A 24357-nucleotide genomic window follows, 5' to 3' on the forward strand; every position below is an offset into this window, starting at 1 on the left:
TAGATGATATTCAAGGCAACAGTGAAATAGAATAGCAAAACTAACAGGATATAAAATTAGGGTAATAGGCTCTGTGGTGCTTCTTTATTACTGGGTTTGCCAATTTACATGGCTCAACATCTCAGAGCAGCTGTTGTTTATAGTCTACTCTACAGCCTGCCATACTCCACAATCACCTATATGCTATGTGGATTTTCTGTGACAGTCACTGGTGTCTTCTAAGTAGCCACTTTCTTATTGGCATATGGGTGCCACACTCTCCATTGGTGCTAAACATTAATTATAGCTGCAAGCTTAGAGGCTTAAATGGACTTTTCTACATATACTGTTAAAGGATTATAATTCTAAGAGACATTTTATGAATATAATTAAAGAATATATAATATTTATGGGACAGTTTTTAGTTGCACCAAAGTACATAATAAACAAAGCTGATTAGAGGACTTTTCACAAATATCTACGATAATTAATCAGCGAGAATCGTGGGTGCCATTGCGAGTCACATAATACTAATCAAATCTATCTTGCAGTGTTGCAGCACAAGGCACAGGCATCTCAATGGCTCAGGGTAAAAAGCACACATATCTCTGCAAAACCAAGCTAGAGTATAGGAGTATAATGGATGCATCAGGAACATCAAAGATAATAATGAGGAAACATAAGGTTGCAGGGCTCATATTAGAACAATTTTGCAATTTCTACCTGTTGGAAATGGCCCTTTTTGCAGGGTCACCCACTTTTTGCGTTTTTCCTCCTAGTTTTTGATGAATCTGTTTTTGTTCGCCTTAGGATGATTCTGGGCACTTTACCACTGCTAAGCAGAGCTAAAGTGCATATGCTCTTTACGTAAACATGGTAACATTGGTTTATCCACAATTGGCATATTTAAATCACTTATAAGTCCCTAGTAAAGTGCACTACAAGTGCCCAGGGCCAGGAAATCAAATGCTCTAGTGGCCCTGCAGCACTGATTATGCCACCCACTTAAGCAGCACTTTAAACATGTCTCAGGCCTGCCACTGCAGAGCCTTTGTGCGCAGTTTTAAACTGCCATGTCGACTTGGCAAGTTAACTTACTTGCCATGCTAAAATCTTCCTTTTTATTTATATAGGTCACACCTAAGGTAGGGCCTGGGCGGCCCATGGGTAGAGTGCAGTCTATTTAAAAAGTAGGAGATGTACTTTTGGGTTTTACATGTCCTGGTAGGGAAACACTCTTAAAATAATTTCTCACTACTGCAAGGCCTATCTCTCTCATTGGATGACACTGGGATTGCCATATTACATTTTATATGTGTTGTGCTGAGAAAAGGATTAAGGTACTTTTGCTCAGCTGGCCCTGCATGGGTTCTGTAGCCAGCCTGTGCTCTATCGTAGGCAGCCTGAACTCTTGACTTTGTCCCAATTCAGCACAACCATTTTAACGCTTTGAGTGCTATTTGCTGCGAAGTGCTATTTTTACATTTAGGGGGTCATTACAACCCTGGCGGACGGTGTTAAAGCGGCGGTAAGACCGCAAACAGGCCGGCGGAAAAGAAATGGGAATTATGACCGTGGCGGAAACCGCCAACAAAGACATCCACTTTAACACTCCGACCGCCACGGCGGTACAGACAAACAGCGCAGCGGTCACCGCCAACAGACAGGTGGAAGACAAAGTACCGCCCACAGTATCACAACCTACCAATCCGCCACCTTTTCCGGGGCGGATTCACCGTGGATAAAAACACGGCGGAAACAGCCATTTCAAAGGGAAAACGCTCACCTCTACACACTCCATGAGGAAGGAGGACACCATGGAGCCGGAACTCCAAATACTCCCTGCGATAGTCTTCCTGCTCCTGTACGACCATCATCAACGCCAGCGCCGAAGACAACGGTGAGTACTGCACCTACGACATAGGGGAGGGGGAGGCAAAAGTCAGGGACACACACACGCAATACCCCCACCCCGACCCTCACCCATTACAACACTCACACCAATGCATATCCAAACATTACAGTAACAACCCCCAAACCCCCCGGGAGAATTCAAAGACAAAAGGAAATGTGTGCAACCATTGTAATATATCAAAATACAGTAACCAAATATATACAGATAAATATACACATTCAACAAAATATACATCACGATTAGTAGTGCAGGTAAAGCACCATTCAATGTCCGTGGACCACTGGGCCCAAAATGCATGGGCGAGGCCCACATCAGATACCTGATCAAAACGGAGAGAACACTGCTGGGGTATCAGATAGAAATACAACAGGCACCTCAGGGGGAAGGGAAGGGGGGGGGGCACCTCAGCCGGATGACTGCACCACGCCAGATCCACAAGGGGGCTCCATGCCCATTGATGTATCCTGGGGAGTGCAAAGCCACAGTCTCTCAAGTCTCTACAGTGGGTGGTTTGCCCACTGTTCAATCCTGGGGAGTGGAAAGCCACAGTCTCTCAAGTCTCTACAGTGGGTGGTTTGCCCACAGTTCAATCCTGGGGAGTGCAAAGCCACAGTCTCTCAAGTCTCTACAGTGGGTGGGTTGCCCACTGCCATATCCTGGGGAGTGCAAAGCCACAGTCTCTCAAGTCTCTACAGTGGGTGGTTTGCCCACTATTCAATCCTGGGGAGTGCAAAGCCACAGTCTCTCAAGTCTCTACAGTGGGTGGGTTGCCCACTGCCATATCCTGGGGAGTGCAAAGCCACAGTCTCTCAAGTCTCTACAGTGGGTGGGTTGCCCACTGTTCAATCCTGGGGAGTGCAAAGCCACAGTCTCTCAAGTGGATAACAGTCTCCACTGGTTCTGGAGGGGGACTGGTGCCCAGAGTGCTTCATCCTGGTAAGGACAGACGGAGTGGATGCTGTTCTCCACTGGTTCTGGAGGGGGACTGGTGCCCAGAGTGCTTCATCCTGGAAAGGACAGATGGAGTGGATGCTGTTCTCCACTGGTTCTGGAGGGGGAATGATGCCCAGAGTGCTTCATCCTGGTATGGACAGACAGAGTGGATGCTGTTCTCCATTGGTTCTGGAGGGGGACTGGTGCCCAGAGTGCTTCATTCCTGTTAAGGACAGACGGAGTGGATGCTGTTCTCCACTGGTTCTGGAGGGTGACTGGTGCCCAGAGTGCATCACGCCCCCGTGACGGTCCCAGTTCCGTCACTGCCCCTGCCGCACATGGGCTAGCGGTGCTTGAGTTGGCGGTGCTTGCCCTGTTCAGCGGTGCTTGCCATGGCGGTCTGTGCCCTGTTCAGCGGTGCTTGCCATGGCGGTCTTTGCTCTGTTCAGCGGTGCTTGCCCTGTTCAGTGGTGCTTGTCCTGTTCAGCGGTGCTTGCCATGGCGGTCTGTGCCCTGTTTAGCGGTACTTGCCCTGTTCAGCGGTGCTTGCCATGGCGGTCTTTGCCCTGTTCAGCGGTGCTTGCCCTGTTCAGCGGTGCTTGACTTTGCTGTTTATGACCTGTTCAGCGGTGCTTGTCCTGATCAGCGGTGCTTGCCATGGCTGTCTGTACCCTGTTCAGCGGTGCTTGCCTGTTCAGCGGTGCTTGCCATGGCGGTCTGTGCCCTGTTCAGCGGTGCTTGCCCTGTTCAGCGGTGCTTGCCATGGCAGTCTTGCCCTGTTCAGCGGTGCTTGACTTTGCTGTTTATGACCTGTTCAGCGGTGCTTGCCCTGTTCAGCGGTGCTTGCCATGGCGGTCCTTCATTGCCCACCGGGGCTGTGGCTGCCGGGGCCCTCCTGGGCACTGACTCTGGCGGTGGCCTCCTGGCCAGTGACGATCGGGCTGCCCTCCTGGGCACTGACTCCGGCCTCCTGGCCAGTGACGATCTGGCTGCCCTCCTGGGCACTGACTCTGGTGGTGGCCTCCTGGGCAGTGACGATGGGGCTGGCGGTGGCCTCCTGGACAGCGGGGATGATGGCGGTCTTCTTCGCCGTGCTGCTCTTCCCAGACTTTGGCGACTTCTTCTGCCCCTTCCCCACCTTGGGAGGAGTCACAGCTGAATGGACACTCCCCCCGGGACCCTTGTGAGCGGCTTTGCCAGCTGGAGTCTTCCCCCTCTCCCGCGGGGCACTGTCCAACTTCTGGTGCTTCACAGGCGGGGAGACTGGCTGTGCTGTGGCTCTGTGTCACACTGGCTGCCCTGGTGCCCGGTGCACTCCACATACCTCTAACAGGCACCACTGGTACCGGCGATTTTGTGGCTGAGGTGCTATTATGGGACCTATGAATTGGAGGGGGGGTGGGGGAAAGAGGTCAAGCTTGCTCAGGAAAAGTTTCTTAGGAACACTGGGACGGGTAGCTGGAGGGGGTCTGGGAGTGGAGGAAGATGAGGTGGTTGTAGGAGGTGTAACTTTCGTGGCATTGGGTGCAGGTGCATGTGGTGGAGGCTGTCGTGAGGTGGATGGCTGTTGGGTGGGTGTGTGCCTGCGTTTGTGTACTTTGGGAGGGGGTGTCACAGACACACTGGGAAAGGACACAGGGGACGTGTAAATGGTAGTGGGGGTGGTGAGTGCAAGTGAGCGGGGTGTGGTGGTGGGTGTGCTGGTGCGGGACCTAGTGGCTGTAGTGGTAGTGGTAGTGAATGCAGGTGAGAGTGTAGACTACACTGGGAGGGAGGATGGAGACGACGACGAGGGGCACACAGTGGAGGCAGTGGATGTTGCTGTGTCTGTACGTGTGTGATGCTTGTGTGAGTGCCTGTGGGATGTGTGGTGCTTATGTTTGCCTGAGCTTCCCTTGTGTGTTGATGTGTGTGCAGGCTGGTCTGATGGTGTGCTTGGAATAGGCTGGGGTACAGGGGATTGGGTCTGGGTGGAGGAAGTTGGAGGCTAGGGACTGGCCTCAGCACTGATGGCAGCCATTGTCCCTGAGACTGCAGGGTTCGATGAAGGGCAGCCTGGCCAGAATAAATGCCCTCCAGGAATGAATTTGTGTGTTGCAATTCCCTTTCTACACCCTGGATGGCATTCAAAATGGTAGACTGCCCAACAGTGAGGGACCTGAGGAGGGCAATGGCCTCCTCACTGAGGGCAGCAGAGGTGACAGGGGCAGGGGCTGAGGTGCCTGGGGCGAAGGTGATGCCCACCCTCCTGGGTGAGCGGCCACGGGCGAAGGCTGAGGGGCTGCTGGGAGGGCGGTGCTGGTAGGGGGGGGTGGAGGATGTACCTGTAGAAGTGGGGGGCACAGATTTTGCCGCCACCACAAAGGAGCTCCCATCGGAGGACGAGTCCGTGTCGCTGGTTGCTGATCCTGTGACCGCCGTGAAGCTCCCCTCGCCCTTCATCCCACTGGTGTATTCAGAGTCCGTGGTGTGGCCCTCCATGGCCATGTGGGATGCAGCTCCCTCGTGCTCCGGAGCCACTGTAATTCCGCCTGATGATGCTGATGCACACAGGAACAGGGAGAGCACAAAAGGGGGGGGGAGGCGACAGAAGAAAGACAGGTTGAGTGCATGGCTTACCGCTACTGTTGGCGGATAATACAGACACAGCAGCCCCCTGCACTACGCCGCACTGTTGGGCTCTACAGATGCAGTTCCTGGGATATGGCCTACATGGCTATGGTGCACATAAGCACACATAGATGACACAAGGGCATGTAGACCTGTACTTGGCATTCTACAGAGGTGGGGTGGAGTGCCACATGGCCTGCATTACGGAGGGGCCTAGCCTATGGAAATCGCCCTGGCCTAGGGAAACCCACATCCCTCCTCCCCCACCCAGACACCTTCACTGCGCGCAAAGTCAGCAGAATGATGTTGTACTCACCCCCTTGTGTCTGCTGTGATGCCCTCAAGCGCCCATCCAACTCAGGGAAGGCCACCGCCAGGATCCGGAACATCAGGGGGTCATGGTACGATGAGCACCCCTCCCACGTTGGGGGACCATCCCCAGCTGAGCCTCTGCCGTCTTCTTGCTCCAGCGGCGAATGTCCTCCCATCTTTTCCGGCAGTGGGTGCTCCGTCTCTGGTGGACCCCCAAGGCCCGGACGTCCTTGGCGATGGCACGGCAAATATCCTTCTTCTGGTGGGCGCTGACCTACATGACATGTACAGGGAAAGAAGAGAAGTCATTAGCAACTGCACCGTCAAAGTGAGTGGCACACATCCCTAGCCTTGCCATGTGGCACATGCATTCACAGTCCTTCATGCATGCAGAACTCTGCCCTCTTCCTACTTACAACCAGCCCTCTCCACACAGGCATAGCCCATACAACATGCTCCCTGTGTACTCACTTGTTGGTCTGGAGGACCATAGAGTAGCGTGTACTGGGGGAGGACCCCGTCCACGAGCTTCTCCAACTCCTGTGCAGTGAAGGCAGGGGCCCTTTCCCCAGACGCACGAGCCATTGTCTCTTCCAGACCGAGGTCACAGCAGCACTTGCAGTGTAGGTCCTCTCCTGTCGAAGATCAGGTATCGAGTGATTCAACAGATAGAAAATGGCAGTCACGTCTGCGGCAGTCACGTCCGCGGCGGTGCGTATCATCACCGCCGGCGCACTTCCTCATTGGCTCCTGGGACCCATAGGGTCCAATGTTAACCAATGCAGCATTGCGCTGCGGTCTTCGACCGTTTACCGCGACGGTGTACAACGCCAGCGCAGTTACCTCACATCCCATTGTCCCACTTTAGAGGTCAGGCAGCCGCCATTTCAGGGGCCCACATGGCTTCATTTTCAACTGCGTCACACATACCTAGGCCTGGACTCAACACACATACAGAAAACTTTTTGGATTTTGTTTCCTGTTCTGTGTAGACTGTGGGTACATACCTCTGAGTTGTTTGACTCTGGGGTCGCTGTTGTCCTTCCTAGGCACCGTCAGCTGGGACATGTGAGGAGATGACAGAATCCTCCGGTGTACCGACCGCTGGTGGACCTGTTGACAATGGAGGAGCGACATTTAATCATCACTTACAGGTTTGACCGTGCCACAATCCAGGAACTCTGTACCCAGTTGGAGCCTGACCTAATGTCAGCTATCCGCCATCCCACAGGGATCCCTCCTCAAGTGCAGGTGCTATCAGTGCTCCATTTCCTTGCAAGTGGGTCATTTCAAACAACAGTGACCATAGCATCAGGGATGTCCCAGCCTATGTTTTCCAACGTGTTGTCCAGAGTGTTGTCTGCCCTGCTGAAACACATGAGGAGCTACATCGTTTTCCCTCAGGTGGAGGATTTGGCTACAGTTAAAGGTGACTTCTATGCCCTTGGACATATCCCCAACATCATAGGTACCACTGATGGGACCCATGTAGCTCTGGTCCCCCCCCACAGGAGTGAACAGGTATACAGGAACCGGAAGAGTTATCATTCGATGAATGTACAGATGGTATGTTTGGCAGACCAGTACATCTCCCAGGTAAATGCTATGTTCCCTGGCTCAGTGCATGATGCCTACATCCTGCGGAATAGCAGCATCCCTTATGTGATGGGTCAACTCCAGAGGCACCGTGTGTGGCTATTAGGGGACTCTGGTTACCCCAACCTGTCATGGCTACTGACCCCAGTGAGGAATCCCAGGACCAGGGCAGAGGAACGCTACAATGAGGCCCATTGGCGGACTAGGAGGGTGGTCAAACACACCTTCGGCCTCCTGAAGGCCAGGTTCAGGTGCCTCCATATGACAGGTGTTTCACTATTCTACTCACCAAGGAAGGTGTGCCAGATCATCATCGCCTGCTGTATGCTTCACAATCTGGCTTTGCGACGCCAGGTGCCTATTCTGCAGGAGGATGGTCCAGATGACGGTGTTGTGGCAGCTGTGGAGTCTGTGGACAGTGATGAGGAGGAAGCAGAGGAAGAAGACATTGACAACAGGGACTCAGTTATCCAACAATATTTCCAGTGACACACAGGTCATTCCTGCCTACTACAAATACTTTCACACTTCTATCTCTATCCTGTCTGTCAATTTCAACCAGTATATGGTAACTGAGTTGTACATTTCCATTACGGTTTCACAGGTGTGGTTAACGTGTGTCACCTGCTTACATTCCTCATGGACTTGTGATGTGTGACATAGGTATGTTGACATTAGATTTGAGAACGGATTTTTGTCACTGTCATTGGTAATACACATTTTCAAAATCACAGACTGACTCCAGATTGTTTTGTGGTTCAAGGGTGTTTATTGAAGTGCTAAATATTGGAGGGGGTGGTAAAATTGTGAGGGGTGATGGTGGAGGAATGTCCATGGCAGAGTCCAGTATATTAGTCTCACAGGTGCACTGCCCATATGGGCAAAGGAAGTGGAGCTGGGGCAGTTCCAATATGGACTGGGTTACAAAGTGGGACAGTGGGATGACAATCAGGGTGGTCCCATTTCTTGGCGGGGGTGTTGCCATCGTGCTCTGTCCTGTTCCTGGATCTCAGGGACTGCATGCGGGGTGGTTCTCCGTCTGCAGGGGGTGGCGTGCTGATGTGGTGGTCCTGTGGCGGTGCCTCCTGTCCACTAGCGCCGGCGGAGGTGGTGGGCAGTTCATTGTCCATGCTAGTGTCAGGGGCCCCTTGGAGTGCCACGGTGTCCCTCCTGGTGTTCAGTATCTCCTTCAGCACCCCTACGATGGTGCCCAGGGCGGAGCTGATGGTTCTGAGTTCCTCCCTGAAGCCCAAATACTGTTCCTCCTGCAGGCGCTGGGTCTCCTGAAACGTGGCCAGGACCATAGCCATCGTCTCCTTGGAGTGGTGGTAGGCTCCCATGATGGAGGAGAGGGCCTCGTGGAGAGTGGGTTCCCTTGGCCTGTCCGCCTCCTGTCGCACAGCAGCCCTCCCAGTTCCCCTGTGTTCCTGCGCCTCCGTCCCCTGGACCGTGTGCCCACTGCCACTGCCCCCAGGTCCCTGTTGTTGTTGGGGTGGTGGGTTATCCTGGGTTCCCTGTAGTGGTGGACACACAGCTGATTGACATGTCCTGGGTGCGGAGGTATGGGCCCGCTGGGTGGGTGCTGTGCTGGTGTTACCAGAGGGTGGAAGGTCTGTGGTGGGCTGTTTCTGTGCAAGGGGATCCGACTGTCCGGAGGCCCACGATGGTCCGGGCTGGTCATCTGGATCCTGTTGGCCAGAGCTGCTGTCATCAATGTGGGCCTCTTCTGTGGGTGGTGTAGAGATGTCTGGACCCTCCTGTCTGGTGACGTTGCATAGTGGTCCTGCAGGGGTGTAAAAGCATGATTATTGCATGTGTGTGTGTCATGGTGTGCAATGGGTGGGTGAGCGTGTACCCCGGTGCTAGCATTCCTGTGTGGGGGCTTGTGTGATGATGGTTGGGGGGGGTGTTATGGGTATGTGCAGTGGGCATGCTTTAGTGAGGGGTGTCCATGCTTTGTTGTGTCATGCAGGGCTTGGTGTTGGGATGGGTGGTTTGTGTTATTAGTACATTAGTGAGGAGTTGGAGTGATAGGGGAGGGGGAGAGGGTGGGGGTCTGTGATAGCATGCAGGTAGGGTGGGGGATATGATAGTTAAGATTTGACCTACCAGAGTCCATTCCTCCACCAACTCCTCCGAGGCCCTCAGGATGCATAATGGTCAAGACCTGTCCTCCCATGTTTTTACTTGTGGGGGAGGAGGTGGGGGTCCGCCGCCAGTCCGCTGTACCGCGATGTTGTGCCTGGAGACCACGGAACGCACCTTCCTCCATAGGTCGTTCCACCTCTTCCTGATGTCCTCCCGATTTCTTAGGTGTTGTCCCACTGCGTTGACCCTGACGACTATTCTTCGCCATAGCTCCATCTTCCTAGCTATGGAGGTGTGCTGCACCTATGATCCAAATAGCTGTGGCTCTACCCGTACGATTTCCTCCACCATGACCCTGAGCTCCTCCTCCGAGAACCTGGGGTGTCTTTGCCGTGCCATGGGGTGGTGTAGGTGATGTGTGGGGTGGTGTATGTGGTGATGAGTGTGGTGATGTGTAGTGGTGTGTGGTGTTTTGTGCGTGGATGTTGTGTGGGTGATGGTGTTGTGTGTCTCTGTGTGGTGGGGTTGTCTATGCTGTGCAGTCTCTCTGGCCTTCGTCAATATTTTTGGTCGTAGGGGTTTGTGGGTGATGTGGGTGTGTGTTTTATATAGTATTGATTGTGTGGGAGTGGTGTTTGTATGTGTATCAGGTGTGTGTATTTGGAATTGTCCAATGTGGCAGTGTTTTGGAGATGTGTGTGTATTTTGAGCACTGCGGTGTGTACCGCCAATGGGATACCGCGGTTGAAAGACCGCCACGTGGATTTGTGGGTCGTGATAGCATGGGCGTGTTTCTGTTGGCGTGACGGTGGAGGATTTGTTTTCGCCAGTTTATCACTGATCTTTGGTGTGGCGGACTTGTGTGGGTGTCTGAATTTCGGCAGATTCCGAGATGTGGCTCATAATAGCTGTGGCTGATTTCCGCGGCCGCGGCGGTCTTCTGCACGGCGGTAAGCGGCTTTTACCGCCAATGTTGTAATGACCCACATAATCTTTGAAAATTCATATCTTGACTTCTACTTATTGGATTTGTGTCATCTTGGCCTTATTTTATTTATACAACAGTCCTTTATTCTTCTAATCTGGTGTGAAGTTTTATGTGGTGTTTTCACTGTGTTACTGTTTGACATGTTGCAAAAATACTTTACACATTGCCTCTTAAATTAAGCCTCAGTGCTCTGTGTGAAGCGGCCAGAGGATGAGCACATGTTAATTTTTGCTGTGTATCTGACGTACCCTCACTAGGATTCTGGTTTCTGCTTCGACAAGGTGCATACGTTTGCCAACCAGAAACCCAATTTCTAACACTATGGAAGACTATAGAACAATGAGGATGGATACACAATTGCAAAAGTTAAATTGAACATAGACCAACTTAAATTCTTTATCTCAGTGAGAATCAGCCTCCTGGATACCCCTATCTTGAATGATTCAATGATTACCACAAAGAATGCTTTACTCAATGGCAAAGTAACCAATGAACATCTAATTTCAACAGAATTTCATAACACCTTTTCAAACCAAGTTCTACCATTAATCTCAAAAGTTGTAAATGTTATATTTAACAAAGACACAAATTCAGCATCTTGCAAATATATTAAATTGGTAATTGTTTAAAACCAAAATAGTAATACCACCAGAAAAGAGAAGATCATACTGACCTGATATCATGGATAAATGTAGACGCTATAACTTATTGTAAGATTTTAGCAGTACAACTAGCTAAAGTAATAAAAGAGCTGAAGTCTGAACAACAGTTACTTCATTGTTCCATTCCTTCCAGTCACCGATGCGCGTTAATGGGAAAATTTGCACTTTTGGATTTCTGTATGAACACATACTCAATAACAACAACTGCAAAAATGTTGTTTTACGTATCACTGAAAAATTGTTCCAAATTTGTTGTTTGATTAGAATTGTTAGCTCTTGGTATTGGTCCAAAATAAGATACATGCCCCTCTTTTTTGTTTTTGTTTTCAGAATATTTGTTGTGTCAATAATTGTCCAGGTCATCCTTAGCAGTTCAAATGTATCTTTATGGTATGCTATCTTTTTCTGTCAGTTATTCTAGTGTTCAACCCCTTACAATACCCTAATCCGGTGTGACGGATCATCCAAGTATACTAATACTCTGCGGTGCTGGCACCACTACCTAGTCATAGATCTGAATTATTCAAAATAATATTTTCTTCTCTTCATTTAGTTCACAACTTGCGGTGTTATGTTTTCACTTTCATTTTAGGCATCACCATTTGATATTCCTTTTTCTTACCACTCTTTTAACTTCCAATCTGGAATTGCTCTATAACTTGGCACCCTTACTGCATGGATTTTTAATGTCAATTATCATGTTACCCTTTTTCACGGATAGATATAGACAGTATGCAGGTTTATCTATTCCTGACAAGCCTTGGGTTCTCACGTCTTGGTGTTCTTTGGTTCTTAATTTCTAATGTCCCTGTCCTCTTAGATTCTCTTAAATGTGTAACTCCTTTTATCTTCTACAGCCTTGAGAAAGCCTAGGTGAATGCACCCCATTGGGCGAAACACATGTCTGCTGGCTGAATGTTCACTCTGTCCTATGATTCAACCAATTTTGTACAATATGGAATTCATCTATCTCTTCTGAATACATTTCAATTTGGATACTTTTTTTTTAGAAGTATCTTCGAATATTTCAAGGAACTTTCAAGAATAATTGGCAATTTGTTGCTTTAACTTTATTGCAACAAGTGGGAACCTACCACACACCAGGAAGTCTGAACAACAGCATGGTTTAAAACTAGTTGTTTTATCTACCAAACCAGCAACTCATCTAATACCTGGAACACATCAACCTCCTGAAACCCTATCAATCCTGATTCCGAGTTAATCACAGCTCTGAGACAGCTTTGATCACAGCCACCGATGATAACAGGACCTCCTGGATGACAGTGATACAGCAGCCCTCATCCTCCTGTAACTGTCAGCCGCCTTTGGTACTGTCTCCCATCACGTCCTGATCAACAGACTCCACCACATAAGAATCCAGGGAGACACCCTCAAATGGATCGCCTCATATCGCACCATAAGAACTCAAAGTATCCGCCTCCCCCGTTCACCTCAGAACCCAAGAAAATCACCTGCAGCATCCCCTATGGATAGTCCCTCAGAACCACCCTCTTCAACACTTACACGGCCCCCCCTGGCCTAAATCGTAAGATCGCACAGTCTCAACATCATCTCCTATGCCAACGACACCCAGCTCATCCTCTCACTGTCAGAAAACCCCTTGACCACCAGAGACCAACGTCCAGAGATGTATGATGAATGTCACAGACTGGAAGAAGGACAGCTGTCTCAAGCTCAACACTAACAAAATGGAATTCCTTATCCTTGTGAACAACACTTCTCCATGGAATGATTCATGGTGGCCTGGTTAACTCTGCCCATCTCCTTAACCCGACGTATCACGCCTGCAACCTTGGCATCATCTTGGACAGCAAGCTCTATATGAAGAACCAGGTAAACAGGCTCCTTTGCCTGCTTCCATGCACTACGCAGCCTCCACAAGACCTTTAGGTTGCTCCCAGTCAAGACCAAAAGGAGTGTCAAGCAGGCTCTTGTCACCAGCAGGCTGGACTACAGGAACATGCTCTAGGAATCAAAGCACACCTCCTGAAGAGACTACAGACAAAACAAAACTCACGGCCCAGACTCATTCTCGACCTCCTCAGATGAAACCACACCGCAGAGCACCTCATGAAGCTACACTGGCTCCTGATTCAGAAGAAATGTCAGATCAAGCTGTTGACCCTCACATACAAAGCCCTGCAAAATGAAAGACCAGTATACATCAACAAATGCATGACTTTCCACCAATCAACCCGACACCTGTGGCCCACCTCCCACTTCCTCGCAGCCACCCCAAAGATCCGCCATGGCAGCAGCAGAGGATGCTCTTTCTCACTCCTAGAGGCCAAAGCCTGAAACAACTTTCCCCAGCACCTCAGGTCTGCCTCATTGAGCCAGCAATTTAGGAATGAACTCAAGGCCTGGCTGTTCGAATGAACATGTTACCTCAGAGCAGTTAGTAACTCCAGTGCCTTGAGACCCTCACATGTGATTTGCCCTGCTTTACAAATCGTGATGGATCCTGACTGATTGGCCTTACATATTAATATAACCATTGAAACATTTGATATTGTTAAGGTGCAGGACCAGAAAGTTAGTATGACAGTCTTAGATGCTGAAAAACATTTGACAGGATCTCTTTGCAGTACTTATGGATTGTGTTGCATTAAATGAAATTAAGATCCAACAAGTACATAGGTCTGCTAGGGCGAGGACTGTTGCTATGGCACTACATTTGATTAGTTGAAACTACCAGAATGACATAACAGGATGTCCTATCCCTGCACTATTAGTAGTACTATATCTAGAATCCTATTTATGTAACGTATTAGCCAAAGAAAATGTTGCGACCAGTTGGCCTTAAGGGTCATCATCTTAAAGTAGTCAGAGGACGTGGCTATTTTTTGGGACGGTGCTGAAAAAGCGGTTTTGGCAATAAAGGTGGTTGAATCCACTTTGGTGTAACTTTTGGATATATGTTGAACATCGTAAAAACACAGATACTTGTCAGTTTTGAATCACTTAGGACTGATGCTAGGCTAGTGACGGAGGATACATACCTTGGCGTTTGTATAACTCCCAAAATAGAAGAGATCTGCATATTTAATTATGAACCACTACTTAATGTTAGCATATAATGCAAAATTGGAATGACAAATTTTTGCTTGGGAGATGCAATATATTAAAAATGATTATCCTCTGTAAATGTTTATATTTTTTTTAGAACAACTTTTTAAAGTCTTCCAAAAACATTGTTTTTATTGTCTGGATTTCATTTTTGCAACTTTTTATTGGTAGTCTATAAATAAGCATAATAGACTTTCAAGTATACAAAAACTCCCTAGATGTATGAGGGGCTCAGTCCATTTGTTTTTAATTCTATTTTTGGGGTGCCATAGACAAGTGAATGCCGATCCATATTATATCCACAACACAACCAGTTCCTTTTATATTTTTCATTTATCCCTTTGTTGATAGGCATCAGAATATCTGATACAATACTTCGATCTTTTAGAAAACAGTGAAAATGTCGATTATTAAAGAGCTAATCAATATATAAGTGACAAAGGAGGAAGGTGTTTCAAATACCTAAAATACACCGGTATCGAATGGTCTGTAAAGTATCTTCTCTCCCCGATATCGTTTAGAATACAATGATACCCGCCTCTTGGACTCATACATCCACTCAAATACTGATTGTGAATTACAGGGCACACGGGAGCCTTGAAGTAGTACTAACAGTACTTCTTTCTGTCTTAAGGTCTAAAGTTATTTAATTTCAAAACTTCACTTTAACTGCCAAATAAGAAAATAAACTATTACTATGAATATTACCAAGCAAATTGGTGGGAAAGGACCTAATGTTATGAACGAGAAGTCATGTATGGAGAAGAGGTTTTACCTGCCTTCATCCCTTTTTTTTTTCTTTTTCTTCTTCTTCTTCTTCATCTTTAAGAAAATAAAAACCCCAAGGATAGACAAAACGATGAGAGCAACCGGAATTATGAAATACCCAAACATGCGCATCTCCAGAGGGGAATCTAGAATAAGAGAAAGACAAGTACACTGAATTGAAGCAGTTAGGAAGGCAAGAACCCAGAGCTCACTAATTCGAACTAACGTATGAAAAACTGGCTTCTGGGTAAAACCCATCAAAAGAACAAATTAAGATACATTATTGTTGGAAATTTGACATATTTTAGCTAATTTGACTAATGCATCCACAGCAGGAGTATATTGGCGCCAACAGTCACAGTAAAATCCCTGCTGGTCCACTTAGACTTTCATCCTTCTGAGGTCGATAAAATAAATAACATTGAATCGGGTAAAAAATAAACTTCTGTTATTAACCATTAGTCTGCCCCACGGAGGTGAATGTGCTCCTAGAAAAGCCGTTTACTACATCAGTGTCGCATGGCCTTACTTGCAGTCGCCTAGGGAAGACTCTTGAAACGCTTAGATGGTTTTCATCGCAGACCATGGGTATCATAGTTTTGTTGAGAAGTACTACAGTATAGAAAAGGAATGTGCCTCTTTAAGACTCATGTCAAACTCAGACGTTTGTGTGTTTTCATGCTAAGGCCAAAGCAAACGTGGTGGAGCTTTACCAAGGTTGTTTGTGTAGTTTATCTGTCGTTTTCTGGCAGGTAAGTGTGTGTTAAGCAGCTTCTGGAAGCAGGTGCGGATGTGACACAATAATATGCTCTGAATAAACACTGACCTAAAAACTAAATAAAATTACATTTGTATTTTTAGGGGTGGAACACCATAAAATTCTAGATGAACAGGCACACAACATTTTAGTCGCCGGTTAAAATCAGACCAGGTTCATTAAATAATTTTTACAAATATTTTCACATTGTTTACTACTGATGCGAGGACCATTCTTCTTCATTCGAAAAAGTGTTTACTTCGTACCCTATTAGAAAAGCAGCAAAATAAGTGCAAAACCAGCGCAGGTGCAAAACTTTACATGACAAGGCCTCAGTGCTTAATTTGTAAATAAAAACGTGCCGGTGCCCAAAGCCCTCTTCTTAAACACACAGCTGCTGCATTTAAATGTGCGAACACGGAATAATGAGGCAGCGTAATCCTAAAGCCACCTCAGGCTTCTTCAATCTATTTGAAGCCACTCCCTGCCCGTTCAGCGCACTCTGGCACCTTTCTGCTTTCTCCCTTAGCGTCACTTTTTTGTTTCCGTCTTCCTTTGTGTTTCCCATATGTGTCTTTTGCTCGCAGCAAATGCTCGGGGCAGAAGAATAAGCCCCGGCCCTCAAAAATAAGTGCCTGTGCTTAGTACCGGAAACAACAAGCACAAATGAAGCACTGCAAGGCCCCCAAATGTAATTGCAGTTAGTTTACAGATATGTACAAATCAGGAGGTTGGATTCAATTCAGAACAAGCACATCTTTACAGTGCGGATGCTGAACGATTGGCTTTGCCAAAGCTTGCTTGGTTCACTGTGCTGGTCAAAAGCACTTAAACATTGCCACCCACGCACTTGCAAGGACAAACATCTTGATATTTTTTCATGAAAAATAACAAGTCTTTCCAAGATGGCTACGCCCACATTCAACTGGAATTCTGTGATCTTGGAATACTTTTTTTTATTAAATAAAAAAAAAATCCAAAATGCTAGGCAGTGCTTTTACATCCATACACAACCATGATTCCAATATTAGAATGTTTTTCAATGCATGACAAAAAAATAATTTCAGCACTGCTGTAGATGCGAGTACGTGTATGCACATGTACTATCTCACAAAGGGACCATTTGGTACCTTTATTTTGTTATTCTTTACTATTAGTTTATAGCAGTGGTCGAAGTGCATTAACAAATGTATGGGAACTGTGATGCTGCATGTAATAGGGGTGGGGCCAGGGTTAATGGTGCGGCTAAAAAAACGAAATATCCTGTACGTTTTTTGGTCTTTCACCTTCAGGTATCTACATATAAAATAATAATGTGCAATTTAAATGAAAAATAAATACAAGTTAGTCAGTGGGAACTACATTATAGTGCATTGTGAAACCTCTATTAGCTGATAAATACACTGCAGAAGTCTGTGTGTGTAACCAAAAAAGAGACAGAACTGAAGCTTGTTAGGTGCAGTGAACAATAGTGACTTGTGCATTTTTAGTGCAACGAGGTCCCAGCTTGTGACAGAAAACACTGTGAATATGTAAGTTATTATTTATTTACACACAGCATGATAGGTTGCTACAAAATGCGCACAACCATTTAAGATATAAAGGTGATCTAAAAATAAAGAGTTTTGTAACAGCCTGACTGTAAGTAGTGCAATTTTGTAAAATGTGACTGTCCCTTAAAAGCACACATTTCACAGCTAAGCTGGGGACGCCTTTGCACTACCACTCAAAAATAATAAATCTGTGCTATCAAAAAGCTTCAAGTGATGCCATCAATTAAAGCTAATACCAGCTTCCAAGCAGCCTTTTTGATATTCAGATTAACTAGTTGCCCACATTTATATTTCTTTCAGGCAAGCAGGCATCTTGGCAAAACGACTTTTTTCTTGTTTAGCAGCCTGCCTGCTTTCGGTTTCACAGCACAGGACACTCTCTTGCTGACACTTAAACTGAAGCAACTAAGGTACTGGAATTAATCCCGGGATGGTATTCTTTTAATAAAAAGTAGGGGAACTGTTTGTCATAATTTTTAAAAAATATTAGCACGTTGTGCCCCTGGGATCCCACCCACTTTGTCCTCTGATTTACTAGTACAAAGATGGTGGATGCTCATTTTAGAACAGCAGATTAAGAAAACTAAGTGTCCCCTGGCATGGCAAGCAACTTGAGATAATCTAGCATTCCTAGTAGCAGTGTGCAGCTGCTAAATTTAGCAGAATAATAAAAAATAAAAAACATAAAGCAGGAAGGGGTTAGAAATAAACAGAAGAAGCAAAGGTCTGGCAGGAAACCACTTGGCCCTGGAGCAGTATGCAGTTATTGAACCCCCCTCCCCCGTAAACAATGTAAAAAAATAATGCTAATTATAAAAAATAAAAAAAAACACCATGAAGCAGGGGTCAGAAATAGGAGGGCTGTGGAACAATGAACGCACAAGGTACAAGAGGCCCAGTAGCAGTCTGCTGCTGACTGGTCATTGCAAAATAAACATTTAAAAAACACAGTGATATAAATGGGGGTAGAGGAACAGAAGTAGGAGAGATAGGGAAGCAATTAATGCGTGGTGTGCAGCAGGGTAGCAGTGTGCAGCTTTCAATCACTTTCAAAAACAACTTTTTTTAGCAAAACAATGAAGCAGGACGGCACGCAGGGTGGTGGCAGGGAGAAATGGATCAGAGGGGTGGTCTTAAGCAGCATAGAGTGTGTGGTGAGAAAACAAGAAAGGAGGTGGTACAAGTCTTCCACCCAGATTTCGAAGTGCATTAAAGAACTCATCGGAACTGTGATGGAGCGCATAATGGGGGCAGATGAGTTTGGGGGCAGGGTTTAAGGAGTGGCTAATGAAAGAAAATGTTCTGTAACTTTTTTCAGTCTTTCACTTTCAGGTAACTACATACAAAATAACACACAGATTAAATGAAAAATAAATGCAAGTTAAGTTAGTTAGGGGGAAATGCACTATCATACCTTTATTAGTTAATGCACTACAGAGGTCTGTGTTTGTAACTAGAGAGACACAGAATCGAAACCCAGCCGGTGCCACAGAGAATACTGACTTGTGTATGTTGAGTGCTACGAGTTCCTAGTTTGTGACAGAAAGCACTGTGAATATGTAATTCATTATTTTACACTTGCATTACACACAGTAAAAGGTAGACTGCAACAAAATGTGCAAATAGGTTTAAGATAAAAAAAGTGCTTCTAAAATATAGACTGTACTTAGTGCAATTTATTTATAACTGTCTTTTAGAAGCACACACATTTTAGCTGCTAACTCCCTTGCAATACCATTCAAAAAGAATAAATCTGTGTCATCGGGAAGCTTAAAGTAAGTCCTTCAATTAAATCCAGTAATGGCTTCCAAGCACCCTTTACATTTGTAGATTGACCAGTTATGCACATTTACATATTTACATTTCTTTCAGGCAAGAAGCCACCATGGAAAAAAGGTTTGTTTAGTTGTCTGCCCCTCCCTCTGTTTCACTGCAAAAGGTGACTCCCTGCCTTGCATTTCAGCTGAGTCAAAACAATTAAGGGTATGACTAAATAACCCCACAATACCTGGGCTGAAAGCATTCAAAACAGCAACATGGTATCCTGTGGGGATTAATCACAGTATTAGCTTTTACCACAGTGAAAGAAATCAATTTAACAATGGGTCGCTAGAATCAATTAAATGGCTTACTCAAATATTATTATATGATTATTTATGTAGTGTTTCCACTTCTCAAATAGGTCCCTGGAGCTCAGTTGACAACAAATACATCAATAATAAAAAACAATAAATCGAACTTTTTTTCAAAATGTCTCCTCTCTTCCTTGTATTACACCAGGACATGGTTGCACAATTCATTCAATGTGCACTCTCCATGGAGGCATTCATCAGAAAAATCACATTTCTGAGCAGACACGCCCTATCCTTATTTTAAAGTCTGTATAATTCCTTTGTTCTTTATAATGTACATAATTTTGGTTGTCTGAATTAACCATTCCGAGATGGATGCCTTTTAAACCAAAGTAGGGGAATTATTTTTCTTAAATTACAAAAGTATGGGCAAATCGCGCCCCTCAGATCCTGCTCAATTCCACCCCTGATCCAACCAAAACTCTGGTGAGGAATTTAAAATCCAGGGCCAGGTAAATGGCAGGAAAAGGAACGGGGGGAAAGTCAAAGCAAGAAGAACATCCAACTGAGATCAGGGGCCTAGCTACCATTGGTAAAGCAGGTGCAGTGGCACAGGGTCTCAGAGCTCTGAGGAGCCCATTGAGCCTGATAACTACTGTATTTTACTACCACAACAACAGACAAGGGGCCATTTTCTTGATAGCACCATGGCCTGTGGCTTATAGAGAGACTGCGATTTAATCATAAGCATGGGGCTGAATAAAATCTTGTGCACTGTCTAACAAAGACCAATCTTAAGTTACTAACTTAAATAAAGCGATCGTCCCAGTTGCCACAGTTTGGCATCCTAGTTGTCAGTCTCTGCATAGAGACCAAAGGCTGAATGTGTCATGATGGTGCAAACCTTTTTTGGTTTTCTTAATCTTTATCCTTTTTATGTCTCATATAAACGTTAAACTCCTGTCTTACCCTTCTGATTTTCTGTTTATAAGATTTTTTTTCTAAAGCCCCCTTTCAATAACAAAAAAATAGACTTTGCAGATGGCGTCGCTCTAAGGTGGAGATAAGGGGCACTGACACAGAAACTTTGAAAATCTTGGGTAACTCCTGCCATGTCCAAGAAGGTTCTGTGGATGAGCATCTTTCACACATTCACAAACATTTAACCCATGTAAGCACCTTGATATAGTTAAACAGATAACAACTATCAGTCTTGTCTAGATCTATACATGGCCTGCTAGAAATGTCTTGCTAACTCATTCGTGAATGATTCTCAACCGATGTCAGTTGTTAGGCAGGCCTGTCATGCAAAGCTCTGTCATGCAAGACCACTTTGCATATGGTTGGCTTCCTCCTCTAATACTGTAGTCGAACTAAAAATAAGTTGGTTAAAATGCGGGTGCAGAGTGATTACAAGAGGTTAGGATTATTCAAGCATTTCACTCAACAAGTTTTTATGCAAAGTGAATCGAGTCTCCCTGAGTAGGAAGGTGTATGCCCAGAAGCAGGTCACAAAATCTTTGTGCCATGGTACTCAGCCACACCTCACAAACGAGGCACAAACAACTCAACCTTTTGTAGTGTTGCTTGTGTTATCTCCATGAGAGTGTGTGGTCTGGCATCCTGGGCTGAACTATCCCTCCCAGGGGTGGAGAGGGAGGGAATATGCATCTGATTGGTCCTTGTGGGTTACCACACAGACTAGCAGGAAAAGGACCCTGGTTTGCTACCCAAATTGAATACCAGTAACTGAAATTAATTCAAATATGTCACCACTCACTTTTTATGTAATGTATTTCATTTATATGGTTTGTAGTTGTTGTTGGGTATGCACATAATAGAGGCTAACAGAGGCTACTGTGGGCTGGGGGCCCAAACCATTGACGAGGCCCCACAGTCCTCCCGGGGGCTTCAAATCAGCCCATGCCCATCGAATATCTGTGAGATATGGGAAACTCAAGGGCCCTTCATCATTTAGCAAGGTGGGGGTTGAGGGGTCACTTTGATTTCACCACTGGTGCATAAATATTTTACATGGCCTGATATGCAGTGTAAAACGCTTGCCATATTACATGCTACAGCAAGAAAGTTGTTATTCCAAACTAGAAAGTATTTTTGTAGCAAAATGCTGATCCTGTAACTCTAAATTGGTACTTACAAAAAACAAACCTAGTTAGGGAGATTATGGAGCGCTATAGTCCCAATTCCTAATTGAGAGCTTGTTCTACAAGAACAGTGAGGGGAAGAGCCTCCTAATTACCTCTGTGAGGCGCAGGACTCTAAACCAGAATCATCATAAGGAATTTGGGGGCCCCAACACAAAATATTTTGGGGGCCCCTGTTAGAAACAACTTTGAATATTATCAGCAATTTTTGCTAATTCAAGCCCTTGGTTGTCTAACAATATTGAATTATACCTTAAAACAAATTATGACTCTCCCCAATAAAAATCAATCAATTTCCGAGATTTTGGCTTTTTTCCTTTCCCAATGTGAGGTACACATATAAAGGATGCCTGTCTTTATTCTAGATTGTATCATTTGGGAATGGATGGGTGAGTGGCGGTGTTAATTAGACCTCAGGTGTTCTGAACAAAAGTTGGTTTCCATTGTGCGGCGCCTGTGATGTCTGTCTCAGAATGCATGTATACTCTCTCTGGCCCCTGCCAGGAGCCTTTCAACCTGCTTGGTGGAAAATCTCGAGACTATTTCTTTTGTCCCAAATTATGGTTTCTGCTGACTGAGTGAAAATAACTAGCCCCTGTTTTATGACTGTCTCCCTCAGCAACAAGTGCAGCTCGGGCCAGTGTCCTTGATGAGACCAAGCCACAACTGCCATCAATGTTGTATGAATCCTCAATTAACTCCTAACTGGTGACACAGTTCCAGCGATGTGTGGCATCTGGTTATCCTAGAGTGCCACAAACAACAGCGATTATGTCTTCCTCGATCGTAGGACCTTGGTAGCCCACTCCAAAGGGTGTGCAACCATGGGCTGCACGCCACTGGAAAACCGGTTCTGAAACTGGTTTCCCTTCCTTGGCTGTGGCTGTACTCTGTCTAGCAGAAGCAAAAGGCTTCCTGCATGGGAATGTTGTCACAGCCGATAAAGGCGACTCGACCTTTGAAGCCTGCCTTTTAAGCTAACTCCCTCTGTACCCCATCCTGTGGGATGGGATCACACCTACAGTGCGGCAACATCCTTTGTTCCTGGCCTGGGAGCCATTCACACGACTCCCAAGGTGGGCAGAATCTAGTCTCAGTCCTAGTGCCTCTGTACAGTCACTGGACCAGCTGGGTCAAAAAGTGGCAACTTTGGCAAAAGTTGCTAAATAAGGCTACTTAACTGTCCTCAGCAAAAGCTAACACTTTAGGGCTTTGCAGTACAGACGTATCAAAAATATATGTCGACCTTAACAATATACAGTTCCTTGCCATAGGGCTTCACAGGCCTGCCTTAGCGGAGACTTATGTACCTAGTTAAGGGACTTGTGCACTTTGTTGTGAATGGTAATGGCAATGTTGCGTGTGTAGAGCAAGCACAGCCTGCATTGGTAGCTGGAAGTTGTGTTCTCACTTTGTCACACACAGAATGGCACAACTATTGCTGCAGCTCTTGTGTGGACAACCAGCCTTACATGCCCTGAGGACCATATACTAGGTACTTATAAGTAAGTCAGCACATGCAAATACCAAATTAAACATATCATTTTCAAAAGGAAATAACACTGTCACTGAGATCTGGGCAGCAGGCCTCAGTGGACTCTCAAAATCAAAAACCTGCAGATAAAGTCCAAATGGGGGAAAAAATTGGGGAAAACCTGAAAAGAGCCTATTTCCTTACAACTATATTATGTTTACAAATTCTCTGGTTGTTTTCAGTACTCTCTCACCATTGAGATGAGCAACCTCATGCTATAACTACTCACGCATTGCATCATTATTCTATATTGAGTATTGTGTTTTGTATTGTATAGTATCATGTTTTGCTTGTTTGTGACAGGAATGTGCCCTGCCTGATATTTGGCTGTGTTTCCCTGTCTCTATTGCTCTAATGCAATTAAATCTGGTACCTGTTTTTTATTTTCACCCTAGCAGTACACTAATCTAAGCTTGCACACAGAGGTCCAGGCCTGTCCTTGACTATGTGAGGTCCTGGACCTGTCCTGTGACCTGTAGGAGCACACAAAGCAGATGGAGACAAGAATATCTTGGGAAATCCAAGACAACTTTAGTTAGCAAGGAGCTACTGAATAGTCTTCCTGAGCACTGTCATTTGGTGGATGCGGTTTCTGTTGTGATGAGAAGCATCACTCTATGCAAAGGGTCTGTCTGGACAGCAGTTTGAGGAGGACACTTGAAAGAAGAACCACATCAAATGGGTTCTGATAGAGACAACAGATCCACATCCCCTGTCCACAAGTTGTATATACATTTGGGCCCCAAACCTTCTCACTTGTTCCAGTTCAAATCTTATTGTGACCATAGAAGGAAGTGCTCTGCTGAGTACTCAAAGGTCTACTGTTCAAACAGGGCTATTGTTTTCCAGATAGCCGTCTCCCAAAAATGATGGGACATCACCTGAAGTCTGAACCTTCGGCTAGATGAGCTGAGGACCTACATGAATGGCCTAGAAGTCTGCCTACCTTCTGAGAGAGAGATGGCACTGCAAGAGGATAGCCTATTCAAGAGAAGAGAAAACTACATGTCCCCATGGGCTGAATTACACCCAGAGAGAGTTGACTGCCCAACAGCAACGTAATAGAGCAAACACAGATGTTGGCAGGAAGGGAACACTGTTCGGGGGCTACTAAGTTCCAACATAGTGCCCCTCTCCCACAACTACTCGGTCTACGCCGTTACCAACGTCTCTGATTGCCCTGTGGAGTGAGAGCCTTTGGAGAATGACTATGGCCCTCATTCTAACCCCAGCGGTCTTAGACCGCCGGGGCCAGGGTCGGCGGGAGCACCGCCGACAGACCGGCGGTGCCCCGCAGGGCATTCTGACCGCGGCGGTTTGGCCGCGGTCAGAAAG

The 24357-nt window shown here is 46.2% G+C and overlaps 1 protein-coding gene across 1 annotated transcript in view; it reads right to left on the reverse strand.

Moving 5' to 3' along the window:
- LOC138268338 (CD48 antigen-like) overlaps window positions 1–24357 on the reverse strand; it is a 316507-nt gene that overhangs the window by 67939 nt on the left and 224211 nt on the right. The window contains exon 4 of the mRNA XM_069217887.1: window positions 14953–15087. Within this exon, the coding sequence (XP_069073988.1) occupies window positions 14953–15087 (135 nt within the window). The remainder of the gene's footprint in view (window positions 1–14952; window positions 15088–24357) is intronic.

The sequence above is a fragment of the Pleurodeles waltl genome, chromosome 12 (assembly GCF_031143425.1).
Source record: "Pleurodeles waltl isolate 20211129_DDA chromosome 12, aPleWal1.hap1.20221129, whole genome shotgun sequence".
NCBI lineage: Eukaryota > Metazoa > Chordata > Amphibia > Caudata > Salamandridae > Pleurodeles > Pleurodeles waltl.